The sequence below is a fragment of the Aegilops tauschii genome, chromosome 2 (assembly GCF_002575655.3).
Source record: "Aegilops tauschii subsp. strangulata cultivar AL8/78 chromosome 2, Aet v6.0, whole genome shotgun sequence".
Taxonomy (NCBI): domain Eukaryota; kingdom Viridiplantae; phylum Streptophyta; class Magnoliopsida; order Poales; family Poaceae; genus Aegilops; species Aegilops tauschii.
This window is the reverse complement of record NC_053036.3, coordinates 647,585,712-647,607,753: the sequence shown is the minus strand read 5'-3', so window position 1 is coordinate 647,607,753 and position 22,042 is coordinate 647,585,712. Positions and strand designations below refer to the sequence as shown.

The window sequence follows — 22,042 nt, the reverse complement described above, 5'->3', positions numbered from 1 at the left end:
ATCCTCACAAAACGAAGCTGGATCTAACTTAGGGTTCATCTCGCAGGTCGTCTCATTGGAAGCGCATCACTGTCTCTTGCTGAATTATGGATCCGATCCCCACTTGCCAGATGTCTACATCCTCTCAGGTATATCTGAACGCGGTCTACCTCCCCTCCATGGAGCAGTTACTAATCCGCATCCGCGAGATCATATTGGTGATCCCTGGCCGCAATCACCGCACTAGTTGCATCGCTGATCCTTGATCAAAGTAGGATATAGTACGAACTTGCACTACATACGTGACACGTTGGCCGCTCGCTCGCTCTCTTGCATGCACCGGACGGAACGGTCTTCAGGATCGGCGTGGATAGTTTTGAATGCGCCGCGTGCATCGGCGTGTACCGTTCGTCAGGATTGGCAGTTAATTATTATATTACGCGTCCCAGAGGATCGAGTATATGCCTCGGTGCGTGGATCATTATTGCTGTGGGGCCCTCCACTGGCGTTAATTGCTCCGCGGCATTACGGGACGATCGATACACACGAGGGAGGCTACCCAACCCAACCGCCTATATAACGCAACACCCCAACCACACAGTCAGTCACATCTCTCTTCCACAATTCCCGTCCCCTCCAACCACCAAAAGAAGAGCATAGCAGAGATGAACGGCCGGCGGCGACACCACCGGCTCCCCGGTGCATCGACGCTCCGGCGACGGCACCACTGGTTGGGTGCTGGTGAAGCCACAAGTCCATCTGTTCCTGCTGTCCCGTCCCGTCCCTCCAACCACCAGAGCAGCAGAGGCGAAAAAGCAGCAGCCGGCCGCCGACATCACCACCTGTTCGGTTCGGTTCGGTTCGGTTCGGTGCATCGCACCCCTCCGGCGCTTCGGCTGCGGGTGCACAACCGATGGCTCCGTCGCCACCGCTGGGGCATCGACGCGCCGGCTGCTGGTGCACACAGGAACCGGCACACCACGCGACGCGCCGGTGGCTGCTGCACACAGGAACCGGAGCGACCCAACGTGACGGCGACACCACCATCCCTTGGCTGCGTCGCACAGCATGTGCACCACGGGCTGAAGAAAGGAAGGAACCACCGCCGTGCCTGTGCGCAACCAGAACCAGTACCGCTGGTGGACGTTGAGAACGCACGGGCTCAAGATGAAGGCTCGCTGCTACGTGTTCCACCGCTTCCGTGCGCCACAGCCTCCTCTCAAGAGACGTTCCGTCCGTGGCGGACCTGTGATGGGCCGGCAGCGAGTCCGAGCTCGCCTCCAGTCGCCACAAGAGGAGTGAAGCGGGGCGGGGTTCTATATATAAACGCAGAACCCTAGCCGCCCAGTCTCTTCAACCCTACCCTCCTCCACTACAGCAGCCTTCATCTTCGGCGGCGGCGGCCGCTCAACCTCTGCTTCTTCACCGACGGCAGCCTCGAATATCTGGTGCTCTGCTGCTTGCTCGGCGGCCGCCTCCAAGATCTGCTGCTTCACCGACGGCTGCCTCCAAGATCTGCTGCTTGCTCAGCGGCCGCCTCCAAGATCTTCTGCTTCACCGGCGTCCGGCTCCAAGACCTGGTTCTCTGCTGCTTCACCGGCGTCCGGCTCCAACGCCTGCTGCTCTACTGCTTCACCGACGCCCGGCTCCAACACCTGCTTCACCAACTGCTGACTCGAACATCTGCTCTTCTGCCGCTCCACCGACGGTCGCCTCAAAAATCTGCTGAGTGAGTGAACTCACATCTTTTTTGCATTCTCCTATATCTGTTGGAATTCTTTTAGGTCTTCCATCCTCACAAAACGAAGCTGGATCTAACTTAGGGTTCATCTCGCAGGTCGTCTCATTGGAAGCGCATCACTGTCTCTTGCTGAATTATGGATCCGATCCCCACTTGCCAGATGTCTACATCCTCTCAGGTATATCTGAACGCGGTCTACCTCCCCTCCATGGAGCAGTTACTAATCCGCATCCGCGAGATCATATTGGTGATCCCTGGCCGCAATCACCGCACTAGTTGCATCGCTGATCCTTGATCAAAGTAGGATATAGTACGAACTTGCATTACATACGTGACACGTTGGCCGCTCGCTCGCTCTCTTGCATGCACCGGACGGAACGGTCCTCAGGATCGGCGTGGATAGTTTTGAATGCGCCGCGTGCATCGGCGTGTACCGTTCGTCAGGATTGGCAGTTAATTATTATATTACGCGTCCCAGAGGATCGAGTGTATGCCTCGGTGTGTGGATCATTATTGCTGTGGGGCCCTCCACTGGCGTTAATTGCTCCGCGGCATTACGGGACGATCGATACACACGAGGGAGGCTACCCAACCCAACCGCCTATATAACGCAACACCCCAACCACACAGTCAGTCACATCTCTCTTCCACAATACCCGTCCCCTCCAACCACCAAAAGAAGAGCATAGCAGAGATGAACGGCCGGCGACGACACCACCGGCTCCCCGGTGCATCGACGCTCCGGCGACGGCACCACTGGTTGGGTGCTGGTGAAGCCACAAGTCCATCTGTTCCTGCTGTCCCGTCCCGTCCCTCCAACCACCAGAGCAGCAGAGGCGAAAAAGCAGCAGCCGGCCGCCGACATCACCACCTGTTCGGTTCGGTTCGGTTCGGTTCGGTGCATCGCACCCCTCCGGCGCTTCGGCTGCGGGTGCACAACCGATGGCTCCGTCGCCACCGCTGGGGCATCGACGCGCCGGCTGCTGGTGCACACAGGAACCGGCACACCACGCGACGCGCCGGTGGCTGCTGCACACAGGAACCGGAGCGACCCAACGTGACGGCGACACCACCATCCCTTGGCTGCGTCGCACAGCATGTGCACCACGGGCTGAAGAAAGGAAGGAACCACCGCCGTGCCTGTGCGCAACCAGAACCATTACCGCTGGTGGACGTTGAGAACGCACAGGCTCAAGATGAAGGCTCGCTGCTACGTGTTCCACCGCTTCCGTGCGCCGTAGCCTCCTCTCAAGAGACGTTCCGTCCGTGGCGGACCTGTGATGGGCCGGCAGCGAGTCCGAGCTCGCCTCCAGTCGCCACAAGAGGAGTGAAGCGGGGCGGGGTTCTATATATAAACGCAGAACCCTAGCCGCCCAGTCTCTTCAACCCTACCCTCCTCCACTACAGCAGCCTTCATCTTCGGCGGCGGCGGCCGCTCAACCTCTGCTTCTTCACCGACGGCAGCCTCGAATATCTGGTGCTCTGCTGCTTGCTCGGCGGCCGCCTCCAAGATCTGCTGCTTCACCGACGGCTGCCTCCAAGATCTGCTGCTTGCTCGGGGGCCGCCTCCAAGATCTGCTGCTTCACCGGCGTCCGGCTCCAAGACCTGCTTCTCTGCTGCTTCACCGGCGTCCGGCTCCAACGCCTGCTGCTCTACTGCTTCACCGACGCCCGGCTCCAACACCTGCTTCACCAACTGCTGACTCGAACATCTGCTCTTCTGCCGCTCCACCGACGGTCGCCTCAAAAATCTGCTGAGTGAGTGAACTCCCATCTTTTTTGCATTCTCCTATATCTGTTGGAATTCTTTTAGGTCTTCCATCCTCACAAAACGAAGCTGGATCTAACTTAGGGTTCATCTCGCAGGTCGTCTCATTGGAAGCGCATCACTGTCGCTTGCTGAATTATGGATCCGATCCCCACTTGCCAGATGTCTACATCCTCTCAGGTATATCTGAACGCGGTCTACCTCCCCTCCATGGAGCAGTTACTAATCCGCATCCGCGAGATCATATTGGTGATCCCTGGCCGCAATCACCGCACTAGTTGCATCGCTGATCCTTGATCAAAGTAGGATATAGTACGAACTTGCATTACATACGTGACACGTTGGCCGCTCGCTCGCTCGCTTGCATGCACCGGACGGAACGGTCTTCAGGATCGGCGTGGATAGTTTTGAACGCGCCGCGTGCATCGGCGTGTACCGTTCGTCAGGATTGGCAGTTAATTATTATATTACGCGTCCCAGAGGATCGAGTATATGCCTCGGTGCGTGGATCATTATTGCTGTGGGGCCCTCCACTGGCGTTAATTGCTCCGCGGCATTACGGGACGATCGATACACACGAGGGAGGCTACCCAACCCAACCGCCTATATAACGCAACACCCCAACCACACAGTGAGTCACATCTCTCTTCCACAATTCCCGTCCCCTCCAACCACCAAAAGAAGAGCATAGCAGAGATGAACGGCCGGCGACGACACCACCGGCTCCCCGGTGCATCGACGCTCCGGCGACGGCACCACTGGTTGGGTGCTGGTGAAGCCACAAGTCCATCTGTTCCTGTTGTCCCGTCCCGTCCCTCCAACCACCAGAGCAGCAGAGGCGAAAAAGCAGCAGCCGGCCGCCGACATCACCACCTGTTCGGTTCGGTTCGGTTCGGTTCGGTGCATCGCACCCCTCCGGCGCTTCGGCTGCGGGTGCACAACCGATGGCTCCGTCGCCACCGCTGGGGCATCGATGCGTCGGCTGCTCGTGCACACAGGAACCGGCACACCACGCGACGCGCCGGTGGCTGCTGCACACAGGAACCGGAGCGACCCAACGTGACGGCGACACCACCATCCCTTGGCTGCGTCGCACAGCATGTGCACCACGGGCTGAAGAAAGGAAGGAACCACCGCCGTGCCTGTGCGCAACCAGAACCATTACCGCTGGTGGACGTTGAGAACGCACAGGCTCAAGATGAAGGCTCGCTGCTACGTGTTCCACCGCTTCCGTGCGCCGCAGCCTCCTCTCAAGAGACGTTCCGTCCATGGCGGACCTGTGATGGGCCGGCAGCGAGTCCGAGCTCGCCTCCAGTCGCCACAAGAGGAGTGAAGCGGGGCGGGGTTCTATATATAAACGCAGAACCCTAGCCGCCCAGTCTCTTCAACCCTACCCTCCTCCACTACAGCAGCCTTCATCTTCGGCGGCGGCGGCCGCTCAACCTCTGCTTCTTCACCGACGGCAGCCTCGAATATCTGGTGCTCTGCTGCTTGCTCGGCGGCCGCCTCCAAGATCTGCTGCTTCACCGACGGCTGCCTCCAAGATCTGCTGCTTGCTCGGCGGCCGCCTCCAAGATCTGCTGCTTCACCGACGTCCGGCTCCAAGACCTGCTTCTCTGCTGCTTCACCGGCGTCCGGCTCCATCGCCTGCTGCTCTACTGCTTCACCGACGCCCGGCTCCAACACCTGCTTCACCGACTGCTGACTCGAACATCTGCTCTTCTGCCGCTCCACCGACGGTCGCCTCAAAAATCTGCTGAGTGAGTGAACTCACATCTTTTTTGCATTCTCCTATATCTGTTGGAATTCTTTTAGGTCTTCCATCCTCACAAACCGAAGCTCGATCTAACTTAGGGTTCATCTCGCAGGTCGTCTCATTGGAAGCGCATCACTATCTCTTGCTGAATTATGGATCCGATCCCCACTTGCCAGATGTCTACATCCTCTCAGTTATATCTGAATGCGGTCTACCTCCCCTCCATGGAGCAGTTACTAATCCGCATCCGCGAGATCATATTGGTGATCCCTGGCCGCAATCACCGCACTAGTTGCATCGCTGATCCTTGATCAAAGTAGGATATAGTACGAACTTGCACTACATACGTGACACGTTGGCCGCTCGCTCGCTCTCTTGCATGCACCGGACGGAACGGTCTTCAGGATCGGCGTGGATAGTTTTGAATGCGCCGCGTGCATCGGCGTGTACCGTTCGTCAGGATTGGCAGTTAATTATTATATTACGCGTCCCAGAGGATCGAGTGTATGCCTCGGTGCGTGGATCATTATTGCTGTGGGGCCCTCCACTGGCGTTAATTGCTCCGCGGCATTACGGGACGATCGATACACACGAGGGAGGCTACCCAACCCAACCGCCTATATAACGCAACACCCCAACCACACAGTGAGTCACATCTCTCTTCCACAATTCCCGTCCCCTCCAACCACCAAAAGAAGAGCATAGCAGAGATGAACGGCCGGCAACGACACCACCGGCTCCCCGGTGCATCGACGCTCCGGCGAAGGCACCACTGGTTGGGTGCTGGTGAAGCCACAAGTCCATCTGTTCCTGTTGTCCCATCCCGTCCCTCCAACCACCAGAGCAGCAGAGGCGAAAAAGCAGCGGCCGGCCGCCGACGTCACCACCGGTTCAGTTCGGCTCGGTTCGGTTCGGTGCATCGCACCCCTCCGGCGCTTCGGCTGCGGGTGCACAACCGATGGCTCCGTCGCCACCGCTGGGGCATCGACGCGCCGGCTGCTGGTGCACACAGGAACCGGCACACCACGCGACGCGCCGGTGGCTGCTGCACACAGGAACCGGAGCGACCCAACGTGACGGCGACACCACCATCCCTTGGCTGCGTTGCACAGCATGTGCACCACGGGCTGAAGAAAGGAAGGAACCACCGCCGTGCCTGTGCGCAACCAGAACCAGTACTGCTGGTGGACGTTGAGAACGCACAGGCTCAAGATGAAGGCTCGCTGCTACGTGTTCCACCGCTTCCGTGCGCCGCAGCCTCCCCTCAAGAGACGTTCCGTCCGTGGCGGACCTGTGATGGGTCGGCAGCGAGTCCGAGCTCGCCTCTAGTCGCCACAAGAGGAGTGAAGCGGGGCGGGGTTCTATATATAAACGCAGAACCCTGGCCGCCCAGTCTCTTCAACCCTACCCTCCTCCACTACAGCAGCCTTCATCTTCGGCGGCGGCTGCCGCTCAACCTCTGCTTCTTCACCGACGGCAGCCTCGAATATCTGGTGCTCTGCTGCTTGCTCGGCGGCCGCCTCCAAGATCTGCTGCTTCACCGACGGCTGCCTCCAAGATCTGCTGCTTGCTCGGCGGCCGCCTCCAAAATCTGCTGCTTCACCGGCGTCCGGCTCCAAGACCTGCTTCTCTGCTGCTTCACCGGCGTCCGGCTCCAACGCCTGCTGCTCTACTGCTTCACCGACGCCCGGCTCCAACACCTGCTCACCGACTGCTGACTCGAACATCTGCTCTTCTGCCGCTCCACCGACGGTCGCCTCAAAAATCTGCTGAGTGAGTGAACTCACATCTTTTTTGCATTCTCCTATATCTGTTGGAATTCTTCTAGGTCTTCCATCCTCACAAAACGAAGCTGGATCTAACTTAGGGTTCATCTCGCAGGTCGTCTCATTGGAAGCACATCACTGTCTCTTGCTGAATTTTGGATCCGATCCCCACTTGCCAGATGTCTACATCCTCTCAGTTATATCTGAATGCGGTCTACCTCCCCTCCATGGAGCAGTTACTAATCCGCATCCGCGAGATCATATTGGTGATCCCTGGCCGCAATCACCGCACTAGTTGCATCGCTGATCCTTGATCAAAGTAGGATATAGTACGAACTTGCATTACATACGTGACACGTTGGCCGCTCGCTCGCTCGCTTGCATGCACCGGACGGAACGGTCTTCAGGATCGGTGTGGATAGTTTTGAATGCGCCGCGTGCATCGGCGTGTACCGTTCGTCAGGATTGGCAGTTAATTATTATATTACGCGTCCCAGAGGATCGAGTATATGCCTCGGTGCGTGGATCATTATTGCTGTGGGGCCCTCCACTGGCGTTAATTGCTCCGCGGCATTACGGGATGATCGATACACACGAGGGAGGCTACCCAACCCAACCGCCTATATAACGTAACACCCCAACCACACAGTGAGTCACGTCTCTCTTCCACAATTCCCGTCCCCTCCAACCACCAAAAGAAGAGCATAGCAGAGATGAACGGCCGGCGACGACACCACCGGCTCCCCGGTGCATCGACGCTCCGGCGAAGGCACCACTGGTTGGGTGCTGGTGAAGCCACAAGTCCATCTGTTCCTGTTGTCCCATCCCGTCCCTCCAACCACCAGAGCAGCAGAGGCGAAAAAGCAGCGGCCGGCCGCCGACGTCACCACCGGTTCGGTTCGGTTCGGTTCGGTTCGGTTCGGTGCATCGCACCCCTCCGACGCTTCGGCTGCGGGTGCACAACCGATGGCTCCGTCGCCACCGCTGGGGCATCGACGCGCCGGCTGCTGGTGCACACAGGAACCGGCACACCACGCGACGCGCCGGTGGCTGCTGCACACAGGAACCGGAGCGACCCAACGTGACGGCGACACACCATCCCTTGGCTGTGTCGCACAGCATGTGCACCACGGGCTGAAGAAAGGAAGGAACCACCGCCGTGCCTGTGCGCAACCAGAACCAGTACCGCTGGTGGACGTTGAGAACGCACAGGCTCAAGATGAAGGCTCGCTGCTACGTGTTCCACCACTTCCGTGCGCCGCAGCCTCCTCTCAAGAGACGTTTCGTCCGTGGCGGACCTGTGATGGGCCGGCAGCGAGTCCGAGCTCGCCTCCAGTCGCCACAAGAGGAGTGAAGCGGGGCGGGGTTCTATATATAAACGCAGAACCCTAGCCGCCCAGTCTCTTCAACCCTACCCTCCTCCACTACAGCAGCCTTCATCTTCGGCGGCGGCGGCCGCTCAACCTATGCTTCTTCACCGACGGCAGCCTCGAATATCTGGTGCTCTGCTGCTTGCTCGGCGGCCGCCTCCAAGATCTGCTGCTTCACCGACGGCTGCCTCCAAGATCTGCTGCTTGCTCGGCGGCCGCCTCCAAGATCTGCTGCTTCACCGGCGTCCGGCTCCAAGACCTGCTTCTCTGCTGCTTCACCAGCGTCCGGCTCCAACGCCTGCTGCTCTACTGCTTCACCGACGCCCGGCTCCAACACCTGCTTCACCAACTGCTGACTCGAACATCTGCTCTTCTGCCGCTCCACCGACGGTCGCCTCAAAAATCTGGTGAGTGAGTGAACTCACATCTTTTTTGCATTCTCCTATATCTGTTGGAATTCTTTTAGGTCTTCCATCCTCACAAAACGAAGCTGGATCTAACTTAGGGTTCATCTCGCAGGTCGTCTCATTGGAAGCGCATCACTGTCTCTTGCTGAATTATGGATCCGATCCCCACTTGCCAGATGTCTACATCCTCTCAGGTATATCTGAACGCGGTCTACCTCCCCTCCATGGAGCAGTTACTAATCCGCATCCGCGAGATCATATTGGTGATCCTGGCCGCAATCACCGCACTAGTTGCATCGCTGATCCTTGATCAAAGTAGGATATAGTACGAACTTGCATTACATACGTGACACGTTGGCCGCTCGCTCGCTCTCTTGCATGCACCGGACGGAACGGTCTTCAGGATCGGCGTGGATAGTTTTGAATGCGCCGCGTGCATCGGCGTGTACCGTTCGTCAGGATTGGCAGTTAATTATTATATTACGCGTCCCAGAGGATCGAGTATATGCCTCGGTGCGTGGATCATTATTGCTGTGGGGCCCTCCACTGGCGTTAATTGCTCCGCGGCATTACGGGACGATCGATACACACGAGGGAGGCTACCCAACCCAACCGCCTATATAACGCAACACCCCAACCACACAGTCAGTCACATCTCTCTTCCACAATTCCCGTCCCCTCCAACCACCAAAAGAAGAGCATAGCAGAGATGAACGGCCGGCGACGACACCACCGGCTCCCCGGTGCATCGACGCTCCAGCGACGGCACCACTGGTTGGGTGCTGGTGAAGCCACAAGTCCATCTGTTCCTGCTGTCCCGTCCCGTCCCTCCAACCACCAGAGCAGCAGAGGCGAAAAAGCAGCAGCCGGCCGCCGACATCACCACCTGTTCGGTTCGGTTCGGTTCGGTTCGGTGCATCGCACCCCTCCGGCGCTTCGGCTGCGGGTGCACAACCGATGGCTCCGTCGCCACCGCTGGGGCATCGACGCGCCGGCTGCTGGTGCACACAGGAACCGGCACACCACGCGACGCGCCGGTGGCTGCTGCACACAGGAACCGGAGCGACCCAACGTGACGGCGACACCACCATCCCTTGGCTGCGTCGCACAGCATGTGCACCACGGGCTGAAGAAAGGAAGGAACCACCGCTGTGCCTGTGCGCAACCAGAACCAGTACCGCTGGTGGACGTTGAGAACGCACAGGCTCAAGATGAAGGCTCGCTGCTATGTGTTCCACCGCTTCCGTGCGACGCAGCCTCCTCTCAAGAGACGTTCCGTCCGTGGCGGACCTGTGATGGGCCGGCAGCGAGTCCGAGCTCGCCTCCAGTCGCCACAAGAGGAGTGAAGCGGGGCGGGGTTCTATATATAAACGCAGAACCCTAGCCGCCCAGTCTCTTCAACCCTACCCTCCTCCACTACAGCAGCCTTCATCTTCGGCGGCGGCCGCCGCTCAACCTCTGCTTCTTCACCGACGGCAGCCTCAAATATCTGGTGCTCTGCTGCTTGCTCGGCGGCCGCCTCCAAGATCTGCCGCTTCACCGACGGCTGCCTCCAAGATCTGCTGCTTGCTCGGCGGCCGCCTCCAAGATCTGCTGCTTCACCGGCGTCCGGCTCCAAGACCTGCTTCTCTGCTGCTTCACCGGCGTCCGGCTCCAACGCCTGCTGCTCTACTGCTTCACCGACGCCCGGCTCCAACACCTGCTTCACCGACTGTTGACTCGAACATCTGCTCTTCTGCCGCTCCACCGACGGTCGCCTCAAAAATCTGCTGAGTGAGTGAACTCACATCTTTTTTGCATTCTCCTATATCTGTTGGAATTCTTCTAGGTCTTCCATCCTCACAAAACGAAGCTGGATCTAACTTAGGGTTCATCTCGCAGGTCGTCTCATTGGAAGCGCATCACTGTCTCTTGCTGAATTATGGATCCGATCCCCACTTGCCAGATGTCTACATCCTCTCAGTTATATCTGAATGCGGTCTACCAGCAGGCCAAAGACGATAGCCTTGCAAAAGCTGGCCCACAGCAGCTAACTTATGCGGTATGTTCTTCAAGGCCTAAGTTTTTAGTTCCATACATAACTTATATGCGGAATGTTCTTCAAGGCTTAAGTTTGTACTAGTTGAATAGCAGCGCAAATTGCATACACAACTGCTGTGCGGACGATAAACAGACTGCATGACAGCTCCACGATGCTAATCCAGCCTTCTGCTCCACTTTCATAGTTTCATTATAAGCATGGACGCATTGATATGCTATGTCGGGCACAAATCGTCCACTGTGCATCGTGTGCATAGCAGCGCTCAATTGCATATGCATAGGATAATTACTTACTAGTACCAGTGAACAAATAAGAAAGTACATTTTCCCTTAGCTAGTGCCCTGTGTACTACTACTTGCTTGTTGTTTCTTAAGTTATTCACTCTTTTAATTCCCCTATTTGTAGTTTTTCTAACTTCTACAGTTTGTATAGGAGATACCAAAGTTCCCCTATGCCTCCTACAATGAGAATTATCCACCTGGCAAGCGCACAAAAGATAAGCCACGTCCAGCTTGGGCTCCTGAAGATTTTGTTGAGCATAGCTTCTTGTCCACGAGACCCACCCCAGTGCGTAATCATTTCGAGAAGCTATCACCTGTGACCATTGAAAGTGAATCTGAAAAGTTTGACAAAGCCCACAGCACAAGATACCCCTTACCTCCCCCTGCCACAGAGAAAGAAGTAAGTTCTCTTGTTACATAGTAGATTTGACTGCAATATCCTTCATATGATTCAATTGTTTGCATCCTCTGGTGTTACTGTTGCAAGCTCCGGTTTCTGTTTTTAATAGTGTGCCTATTGTTTAATTGCATTCGTTTTGTGTTGAATGTGGCTCCTTTGCTCTTGTTCTGAGTATTGTACTCACTATAGTTTAAATGTCAGGACACTTACTATATAGTGCGAATACGGACCTACCATCGTTTCAAGCACAGTGCGCGTCAGAGAGTTATCATGGAGTTCCTATGTAAACATGTGGATAACTATGTGGTGGCTTGGAGGATCATTACATGTTTTGCTGAATTCGAAACTGCCCTTTGGTGCTTATTCACAGATTCGTCAACTTTAAATAAAGTAGGGGTTTTGAAGGACAAGTGCAAGCAAACACGATACTCGCACACATATACGAAGCATTTGTAAGTGTTTCTTGTTTGTTGTGTTTTGTGTTGATATGTAGGCACCATAAATTATTTATTGTGATTAGTTGTAACAGATTTAAACCCATATCAATGTAGGTCAACTTCAAGTTAGATTACACAACACAACATAGGTCAACTTCAAGTTAGATTACACAAGACAACAAAGTTCTAAGTTTGATCACCCCACCAAGTTGTCCAACTAGCCACAGAGAGAGGGATAAGTGAAGGCATACCCCGCTGCCATGTTGTCAAGCTTGTCCCTCACAAGTAGGGACCAAGCAATGACAACCTGCAGCTTAGAATCACCAATAACACGTTCCTGACTGCTTATCTGACAATGCTTGGCACCGAATTCAAACTCAGCCTGGTGAGCAACACCATGAGATTCTGTGTAACTTTTTATGATGATCCTCAGTGAACCTTTTGATTCCACCGTAACAACATTCCTTGCCAATGGAACGTAACCTTCCAGATCTTCACAAAATTCTTCACTAGAATCAAACAACACAACTTGGTGACCTGCAGTAGACAATGAACACGCAATTTGCCCTCCAAATTCAAAAGTAGACAGCCCTCCAGTGACACGAACTGATAATATCGTGGCCTGGACAGCACTAGCAACAGTCTGGAGGTTTAACTTTGCTGAACACAGGCAGCCAAGGAAAAGAGCAGTATCAGCACAAAAATGGTGGTGGTTAGTAGAACTGATCAATGCTTTATCTTGAGACTCGCTTCCATCTTTTATCCTTAGTTCAACTTCAAAATCAACCGGATACTCAGACAGAATAGCACGAGAAGGGCCAGTCAAGTGCAAAAAAGGATGCTGCAAACAACAATCGTCATTATCATTACTAATGCCATGTGAAATGGTTTACCATGAGATACACACACGGAGAGAGAGAGAGAGACAGAAGAAAAACCACTGGATCTGAATCGAATATGATTGCTTAACCATCATTGACACTTCATTTTTGTACACAAATAACAAATGCAACTGCCGTGCCGTACACGTACAGGCGTACAGACCTACAATGCCCACCACCCAATGCAGTGACACACTCAACTCTCAACACTCAACAGTGTGAACCACACTAGCTTGAGGACAGGACCAGATCAGATTAGAGTACTATTATCATCACCTAGCAAGCCTTATTATTGTAATCATCACCATCATACAGCTTGCACCCAAGACTTACCAGGTGCCATGTCCACTTGGAAGTCAAATGGTTAGCAGCATAGAACCCGGGGAATGAACCAGGAATTAATGGTCTCATTGATTGTTTGAATGTTCCTCTTGCTGCTCACCACACTACAATTGATTATATCTTCCATGGTTATTAGAAGGTAGAATGGGAGATCGACAGACACATTGGCATAGTACTTGTTGGACCAAATAGTTAAATGAAACCATTGCTTGACACCGAGCCCCTCTACTTCCTAATATGTTTTCATTTCTGTTTACTGAATTAATTTTCTTGCTTGAACTACACCAGGGGAGCAAGTGTCAGAACCAAGCCTATGATATTGATGCTGTTGAGATATGCATTAAACTATTGCAATCAACTTTGACCATGCAACTATATCAACAAGGGCCTGCATTGTGCCTGGAAGGTGCAGTATTGAAGATGCTTGCACTGATCCAGAATACATCTTGACTTCGATCAGAAGTAGAAACTATTTTTTTCATGTAATATTTCCTTGTACTAATTACCACTAGATTGTTACTCATAGAGCGAATTTGTTATCTGCTGTACTAATCAACCAATGCTGCTGAGCTTAAGAACCAGCAAAGCCATATCAACCGACATATTAATTTTCTATCTTTGCTAGTATAAATGTATGTATTATGCACAAGATCACATGCAAGAGGAAGGGGAAACATTTCATACATACCTCTTTAGTGACTACTTGGCAGTTAGCCCTGGAGCGAGAGAAGAGAAGGTTGCGGTTACCATCCACAACATCTCGAGCAGCGACCACACCGTAGACATTGAGTGGCCACTTCAAGCTGTCATCCAGCTCAAAGATTTCAAATGAGTAGATCTGTAAGGCCTTGGTGGCAAAGGCGGAGGATGGGATGATACGAGGGGCGCAGGGGGTAAAATACATAGGAGACAGTGTGGCTGCAACATCAATGTGTGTAGTGCTATATAAATGTAAAACTACTAAACAAAGGGAAGTACAATCTCTTACTATACAAGAAGAAAATGAGCAAGTGAAATGATTGCATTGACTGAGAAATGCATATTAATAAGAAAGAAAAAGGAAGCAAAAGCAGGAAATACATAGGAGCACACAGGTGCTACACATTCACCGACTTCAAAGCCGAACGTCCACTTGGGAAACTGTGAACTAGTGTGTATTTGTGTATGTATATAGCTTTTCCCATCATCCATATCATTGGTGTATTTTCTTTCAAATGCACTGCGTAATGGGCCCTCCACAACTTCACTGTCAAGACTTACTTCATTAGTTACTACCTTCCAGCAGCTACTCCTACTAGACAACTTATTGTCTCCATGTTTGAATGATACGGTTCGCTAGTCCTCTGAGATGCACATATGATCAAGCAATACCCTTTTCTCTACGGTAAACGGATTAGAGAATCAATTGATCTGTCCGTAAATCTGACACACATGTTGCATTTAAATTCTAGGAATTTGGTGTGGATTTCTCTAATTTCTGACATGAGCACTAATTGCCCGGGAACTACTACAATGAATTTCCCCAGAGTTAAAAGTTTCCTATAAAAACTGGAATTTTGGAATGACAATGGTACTGAATTTCAATGACAAGTGGCTCGTTGTCTCTTAAAAAAATCTGAAGAAATGTGTTCTGTGGAAGGATGGCAACATTGTTTGCTGCTTCTCTGCAATTTCTTGGTTCTTTTATTTGCATATAAATCTGTACATTATCTCTTGTCATGTTTGTGGAATGGAAGTTTATATGGTTCTTCTCTGCAATGTTGTTTTATGCAGTGCGTATACAACAACTTTTCTAATGTATGTACAACATTTATTGCTGCTGTTTGTATTTCTACTAACTGAAAATTGCTATTCCTATTGCTAACTAACGGAAAGCTGATATTTGTATTGCTAACTAACTGAAGAACTTGTGCTTGTATTTTCTAATGGCTGAAATCATCCAAGTCTGAAGTATTTTTCTTGTTCTGTTGTGCTGGATAGATGCCTAGCAGCAATGTCTGAAGCATGTGTCTTTGTCTTATATGGTTCACTCATTGCACTAGTTGCTGAACTTACTCAATAGATTTTTCTTTCTCTGCAGCCACTAGTCAATTCTGCATGCGTATGAAGCATTTTAAGGAAGAAAAAGGAAGGAAAGCTGACTAGAAAAATCAGTTAGATGAGATAACCAGAACACGGACGGACTCTAACTTACTTATGTCATGGAAGCCGCCGCATCTTAATACTGGACTCCCCCAAGTCGACACCCAGCTCATACGTCGCTCCTTGTAAGGAGAAATAGCAGCATCCTGAGAAGACTCGCTTGAAGTTGGCGATGCATGCGTCCTTATGCTTCTGGAGAGGCGCTCACACATTCCAGACAAGCGAAAAAGTAATTCGAGCTTGTTAAATGGGATTGGCACACCGAGTTCCCTCAGAGATTGGATGCGGTAGGTCAGTCTGTGTGCCTCGTGCAAGAGTAGATCCACGGCCTCCTCATGATGAGGAACAAGGTAGGGCCAAGACACCAGAGGCACACTCCCGACCTCAGGGGCGGACAAGAGCTCTTGCAGTTGAGGTGATGCAAAACCTAGTTGTCTTCCATCAGAATGCCGCTCAAGATAAGCCTTCTTTCCAGCAATCGTATCGAGGCCCCGGGACCTGACCTCACTCCGCAGCAAATCGGTCTCCCACCTCAGGAGACCACGGTAGCGACCAAGAGCTTCTCCCGAGTCTGGATTCGACCCGCTGCCCATCGGCGTCTCTTGCATCCACCGTTGATCTCCGCTGCCGCCCATCGGCGCCTCTTGCCCCCACCGTCGACCTCCGTCTCCGCCGCCGCCGCCTGGGGTTTCCTTTTTCTTTCTTTGTGGCGAATAACCTAGCAGCTTAGGGTTTCAACAGCGATGTGGCCGGGTTGGGATGGTTGTATACTCCCACCCAACAAGCAAGCTCAGTCCGGCCCGGTCTCTCCTCGGAGGGACTGGCCCAAGAAGAACCTATTCTTCTCCCCAACTATGGCCCAGTTCTCCGCTTGCCGGCCCGTCTATTAACATCCGTGCCCCTTATTTTTTATTTATTTTTGCCTCGAAAAGAAAAAAAAAGATGATTTTTTTTGTTCTGAAAAAAGTCCTATTTTATCCAAAAACCAAACTTCGTAAAACAGGTAGTAAGAGGATGAGCTGGATAACAGAACAGCGAGCGAGAGAACTTCATCAGTGAACAGAGCATGCCTCGGCTTTGTCCTGGTTGAGAGATTTTTATTTTTTATTTTTGCCCCACTGTTGTTTGGGCACTTTGGTTGTGTGGATTTGGTAGAGGATGCTGCCTTCACCACCTGTGGCGGCGCGATGGTCCGTCATTAGGATTAGGTTAGGTGGGTGGTGCGGACAGACAGGTCACGACCTGACAAGCAGCACGGACATCGAGTGATGTTTCCATTGATCTATGGAACAATGGGCTTGTTATTATTATTTTTTGAACGGTCACCGGGGGGGAGGTCCCCACCTGAATATATTGCTCAAAAAGCTGCCAAAGCTAAGAGTCACCCCTTAACTTTGGCTGATCCAGTTTATAAGGGAAACATGATCGAAAACCTAAACAAATTGACCCCGTTTATAAGGGAAACCGGGCCGAAAACCGTACAAGCAACAAGGTTACAGAAGAAGAGAGAAAAAAATGACGCACATCAATGACTGAAGAAGAGAAGAAAAAAAGGACGCCACGAACAAGGGATGACCTAGCTAGCAGACCAAAGGACCAACACCATGGAGGCACAAGTAGAAGAGGGGTGTCATCGAAGGATCACAATACCAAGACTAAGCAAGCAACCTAACGCACCGCACCGGCGTGCATACCGAACCTCACGACCCTACTCAGGAGCATCCACAACCAACGAGTGACAACACGAACCTTGACTGGGAGCTCCGCCACGGGAATTCGGGATGATTAGCAAGTTGGGGAGGCATCTTGCGTCGTCGAAGAGCAAAGATGAACCGGCACAACACCAAGAGCACTAAGCTCGCCGCAGCACAATGGCCACCGTGGGAGGGGCTTGAACATGCACAGCAACATGGCCGACACCGGGGAACAACACCGAGGACGAACACGTGACGGATGGATGGATGACGGACAAAAGTTGATGATGGGATGGGCGGGCGTAGGTGAGTGGATTGAAGCATGTGTTTTTGCGATACCTTCAGGAAGGTAGAATGACGCCCACATGCGCCATCATCGCAGGACTTTCGTCCAAAACCATAGCTGCACTGAACTCCACAGCAGCGCCTCCAAGAAGATGAAGCGGCGCCACGAAGGCGTCGCCGTTGCTGCCGCTGGCAAGGAACCAGCGAAGGGATTTCTCCCGGAGACAGAGAGCCGAAGGTCAGAGGGAACTGCGGCCAGTGGCAGCAGTCCTCCATGCTAAACGCGGCTGACACGGGCACAAACCAGACGCAACTGTAATGCCCGGCCGCGTAGGCGACTAGGCCGAGGGGCCGGAGCCGCATGGCCTGCCCGAGGCAGGGGAACCGCGACAATCCACCCAGCACCCATGAGCATGGATCTGAGGGAGGGGTGGTGGGGGCTACGGCGGACGCACGCGCCACGCCAGCGGCGACGCAGCCCAACCTGGGTGGCGTAGAGCAGCAGGCCGCGAACAGCAGGATGCACGACCGGCGGGAGGGGAATTATGCCGGAGCGGAGGGATGCGGCGCACGGGCGCAGAGGTGGAAGACCCCGAGCCAGCCTGATGACCACCGCGGTTGGGGGCCACGCACTGAACCAAGGGGCGCCACCCGGAGCGCACGTCACGCAGCCGGTGCAGACGGAGTCGAGGAGGGCGGAGCAGATCGAGCGGAGGTGGTCGCGGCGCAAATGGATCTGGATCCGCGTGGGGCATCGACCCGAAGGCAGCCGCACACCGCAAAGGGCGCCCTCAGCCAGATCCGACGAGCACCGAGGCGGATGAGTGGGGAGGACGGTCGGATCCGGGCAGGCGGAGAAGATGGCCGGCGTGGTGGGAGGTGGAGTGAGGAAAACGGGGCTGTCATATGGCGAGCTTCGCTGGAGAGAGCGGAACCCGCCGCCGGCAGCCGCCCGCAGGCTTTGCCTGATGTCGTTTGCCGGCGGCGACGAGAGGATGTGGGTGGGGAAGGGGCTTAGCCGCCGGCCGGTGAGGTGCCCGCCCGAGTCGCCTTAGGGAGACGACGCGGGGGGTCGGAGGGAGGAAAAGTCGGCTTGTTATTATATATTAATAAAAATAATACAAGGGCAGTTTACTCCTGTCACAAACCTCTTATGTGAAAAGGAGATCCTATACGACTTCAGTTGCAGAATCTATTACGTAGATTGCATCTCGACTTGTTAATTGACTGTCAATTATTTTGTTTGGGCTGTGACTTGCAAACTAACTTGTATTTCTTCCCTGGGTAAGCAAAGCACACGATCTACCATCCCTGGAGGACACCCTTCACAAGCAATGCATCAATGGTACCAGGTGGGAGATTAAATGCAGGACATCCCAATCTTACATACTTCTATTAAGCAGCTGAGCAGAATATTTGCAATGGCACACAACACAAGTAAACATAATGCCAGTACAAGCAAACTTGGCTTTCAAGGCTATTTCCTGAATATTTCACACAACACTAACACATAAGAGTCAAATAATATAATATAGACTTCATACATACGACTTGCCGACATACAAAATATAGAGTCGATACATGCAAAATAATATATATAGTTGATACATGCTACTTGCCGACATACAATTACCACTCCTGATTACAGATAGCACACTACACCTGGGTAGCATATCCCTCCAGCAACATCTCCATCTTGTCTCTCACAACCCGGGACAATGCAACGGTAACCTTCACCTCAGAACCACAGATGAAACAGCTATCCTGACTAATGTTGCACCACTTGGAAGGGAAGTGGACAAGATCAGAGATAGAACCAGAATCAACATAGGCTGTTACCTCAACAGTCACTCCTTTTTCAAACTCTACTGAAATGGCGTTTCTTGACAAAGGAACATACCCATCCAAAACTACTTCGTCTTCTCTAGTAATTTTTTCAGTAGAATCAAACAGCACAACCCTCTCACGGCCAGAAACAATACAAGCAACCTGACCCCCAGAGCTAAAAGGGAACCCCCCTCCAACAACACGAACGGACAATACAGTGAGCTGGACCGTCGTAGGAAAAAGCTCAAACCTCAACTCCGCAGTACAAAATGGGCTATCAAAGAGTAAAGGTTGCTCACCGTCGCCGTCTGCTTCTTTATACCGCTTGCTAACACACATCAACTGTGTATCATTGTGCTCATCATCTCCATCACGTACTTTTAGTTCAACTTCAAAGTCAACATAATCCCCAACTAGAATTGCTCGAGACGGGCCAGTCAAGCGCAGATAAGAGTCCTGCAATCATTAGATTAAATCATCATTATAGTGTTTGGCTGAAGAGGAAGAAAAATACTACTTAAAAGAACCAGAGGACAAAGAAGTATATATTACTTAAAAGAAACAGAGGACAAAGAAGTATGTATTACTTAAAAGAAGAAGAGGGCAATGAAGAGAAAGTGAATATACAACAGTACATACATGTCCAGAGAGTAATTGACCCCTGATCCTCGACCGAGAGAAGAGAAGGTTGCGGTTGCAGTCTACGGTGTCTCGGGCAGCAACCACGCCATAAACAGAGAGTGGCCACTTCAGCTGCTCCGTTAGTCCAACAAGTTTGAATGAGTAGATTTGCAACGTTCTTTCAGTGACAGCGGCACGGGGCAGAAGGATACCGGGTGTGCAGTGCGTAAATTGGAGAGGACTTAATGTCGCTGCAACACAAATTAAACAAAGACCATCAGTTCACTTTCATTTTGAAATGCTTCAAGAGTTAGTAGTACAAAGAGATCTCAAGCAGATACCACTTCCCCCCTGTTTTGTTGAACCGTGTAAGTGTGAATACTTGCATTTACCGAGATACTCCTCAGTCCTTATACCACATTAAAGCTCTAATTCAATTTTAATACTTTCCTATACTATAAATATGACAATGTGAGTATCCTTGAGTTGCAGATTATTTCCTAATTTAACTGTGCCCAATTGTCCATACTCAATGGGTCTTACTTCACACTTTTTAATCAGACCAATACTATAAATAAATGACTTATTGCAGATTCAGTTTTATGTTGTAGCAAGTCCCATAGTTAACTTGCCGCTTACTGGAATTTAGTAGATCAAGCCATATATTTATTATGGTACGGTCAGATCTTCACTCATTTGCATCCCGTTTGTCCATCCGCACCTTATGACACACACAGGTACTGGCCCATAATAGGACAGCGAGTGCCAGCAAAATAGTAAGTAATTTTTTTTGTCTCAGTGGTAGTATAAAAAATCATAGTAGTAAGAGCTCACCAAGATAATAATAATAGACTAAACGAATAAAGTTGAGCATGGATATTTTACTTACTTTTATCTTCGAAGCCACCGAACCGCCCGGCCTTGCTGCCACTAGAGCGTTCCCAGATGCTACGGTGGCCTGCGAAAAATTCCAGCTCATCATCCATCCACTCTTTGAGTTGCTCCGTTTGAGATTTTGTTTGCTGCTCATCAGCAACGCGCTCCTCCTTCACCACAATCTGCTGCTTGTTCTTCTCCCTCTGCCTCCTCTGCTTACTCTTCGCCCTCTGCCTCTCCATCTCTCTCTCGGCCTCCCTCACCCTCTCATACTCCTCCTCTTCCTCCACCTTAAACAGCATGGCCAACTCATTTTTGTAGCAGTAGGGTCTATCCAGGACATTGGAGGAGAGTTTCAAGAATTCGTGGGACAGAAAAAGCTTGCTCAGCTCATCATCATTCCTCATCTTCTTCTCCTGAGTCTGCTTCGTCTTCCTTCCCATCTCCATCTCTTCATCCAACTCCTCAGCAGTACCTTCTCCTTCTGTCTTCCGAATCTCCATCATCCTATCCCTCTCCTCATCCGCTGCCTCCTTCATTGCCGCCTCGGTAGAATTGTAGAAATCCAGCGAGATCCTCTCTAATTTGGATGCTGTGCTAACCAGCTCGTCCGCCTTGTACAAGGAGATGGGGGCATGGGAGGTCGAAAGAGAATGTGCCAAAGATAGCATCCGCTGGCCCAAATCCTCGACGTCCTCCAGAACATCGAAGTCGTCCGTCAAGTATACCTGCTGCTGTGAGTCGGACTGGAAACTGGAGGCTGGTTTGATGGTGCTCGAGTCCATCTTATGGAAGGACGAGATTGCTGCTCCAGAGATCTGATCCCTCCAGCAAGAAATCCTGGAGCACGTCGAGGAAGGTCGAGGACGCAGGTGACGATCTTGGCCTGCTCGTCGGGGGAGAAGACGTTGGCGTGGAGCTCGAGGCCCTGGAGCACGTTGAGCATGCGGCCGTCGACGCGCTCCATGTGGCGGAAGTCCTTCTTGCGGCGCACCCTCGCCATGCCCTCGCCGGGCAGCAGCGTCGACATCGCGGCGGCTCCGGCGGCGGCTGAGGCAGAGCAAGGGGATCTGATGGGCGGACGAGGGCAGAGGATTTTGACTGGATTGGCGGCTGAGGTAGCTCAGCTTTATATGGAGAGGAGAGACCACTTCCAAATCGGGGTCGGGTCTGGTGTTTCGCGGAACACGTGGGGTGCGCGTGGTCGGGCGCGAGCGGACGCGTACTCGCGGCTTCCCGCCTTCACCTAGCGCGCGCGCTCATTTATCTTTCTGCACAACCTACCTGGGCCGGCCACGCCGGTGAAGGCGGGCGGAACCTGGACGGCACGCCGGCCGCTTCATTTCGGGGTAAGACAGAGACAGGGAGTAAAGTAATTCTGATTTTCATTTGGCGCTGCAGCTTCACGTTCCCCTTTCTACTCATTTT

General features: G+C 52.5%; 2 protein-coding genes across 2 annotated transcripts; both read right to left on the bottom strand.

Annotated features, from left to right (window-relative positions):
• Positions 1-12,057: 12,057 nt before the first annotated feature.
• On the bottom strand, positions 12,058-16,056 carry LOC109764516 (uncharacterized). Its single transcript, XM_020323318.4, has 3 exons — positions 15,364-16,056; positions 13,858-14,087; positions 12,058-12,787 (listed from the first exon to the last, which is right to left on the bottom strand). The coding sequence occupies exons 1-3, from the start codon at positions 15,944-15,946 to the stop codon at positions 12,164-12,166; spliced, it is 1,437 nt and encodes a 478-aa protein (XP_020178907.1). The 5' UTR covers positions 15,947-16,056; the 3' UTR covers positions 12,058-12,163.
• A 2,597-nt stretch (positions 16,057-18,653) lies between these two features.
• On the bottom strand, positions 18,654-21,473 carry LOC109764518 (uncharacterized). Its single transcript, XM_020323319.4, has 3 exons — positions 20,628-21,473; positions 19,757-19,989; positions 18,654-19,573 (listed from the first exon to the last, which is right to left on the bottom strand). Exons 1-3 carry the CDS (start codon positions 21,397-21,399, stop codon positions 18,947-18,949), a joined length of 1,632 nt encoding a protein of 543 aa, XP_020178908.2. The 5' UTR covers positions 21,400-21,473; the 3' UTR covers positions 18,654-18,946.
• Between the last annotated feature and the right edge of the window lie 569 nt (positions 21,474-22,042).

Bases quoted from the DNA above. Each gene is read 5' to 3' on its own strand.
- LOC109764518 (XM_020323319.4), bottom strand. From the start codon at position 21,399: ATGGACTCGAGCACCATCAAACCAGCCTCCAGTTTCCAGTCCGACTCA. The intron at 19,990-20,627 runs GTAAGTAAAATA...TTTGTGTTGCAG, and splicing joins CGGTGGCTTCGAAGATAAAA to CGACATTAAGTCCTCTCCAA. The intron at 19,574-19,756 runs GTATGTACTGTT...TAATGATTGCAG, and splicing joins GTCAATTACTCTCTGGACAT to GACTCTTATCTGCGCTTGAC.
- LOC109764516 (XM_020323318.4), bottom strand. From the start codon at position 15,946: ATGGGCGGCAGCGGAGATCAACGGTGGATGCAAGAGACGCCGATGGGC. The intron at 14,088-15,363 runs GTAAGTTAGAGT...TTGATGTTGCAG, and splicing joins CGGCGGCTTCCATGACATAA to CCACACTGTCTCCTATGTAT. The intron at 12,788-13,857 runs GTATGTATGAAA...TGTTGTTTGCAG, and splicing joins GCCAAGTAGTCACTAAAGAG to CATCCTTTTTTGCACTTGAC.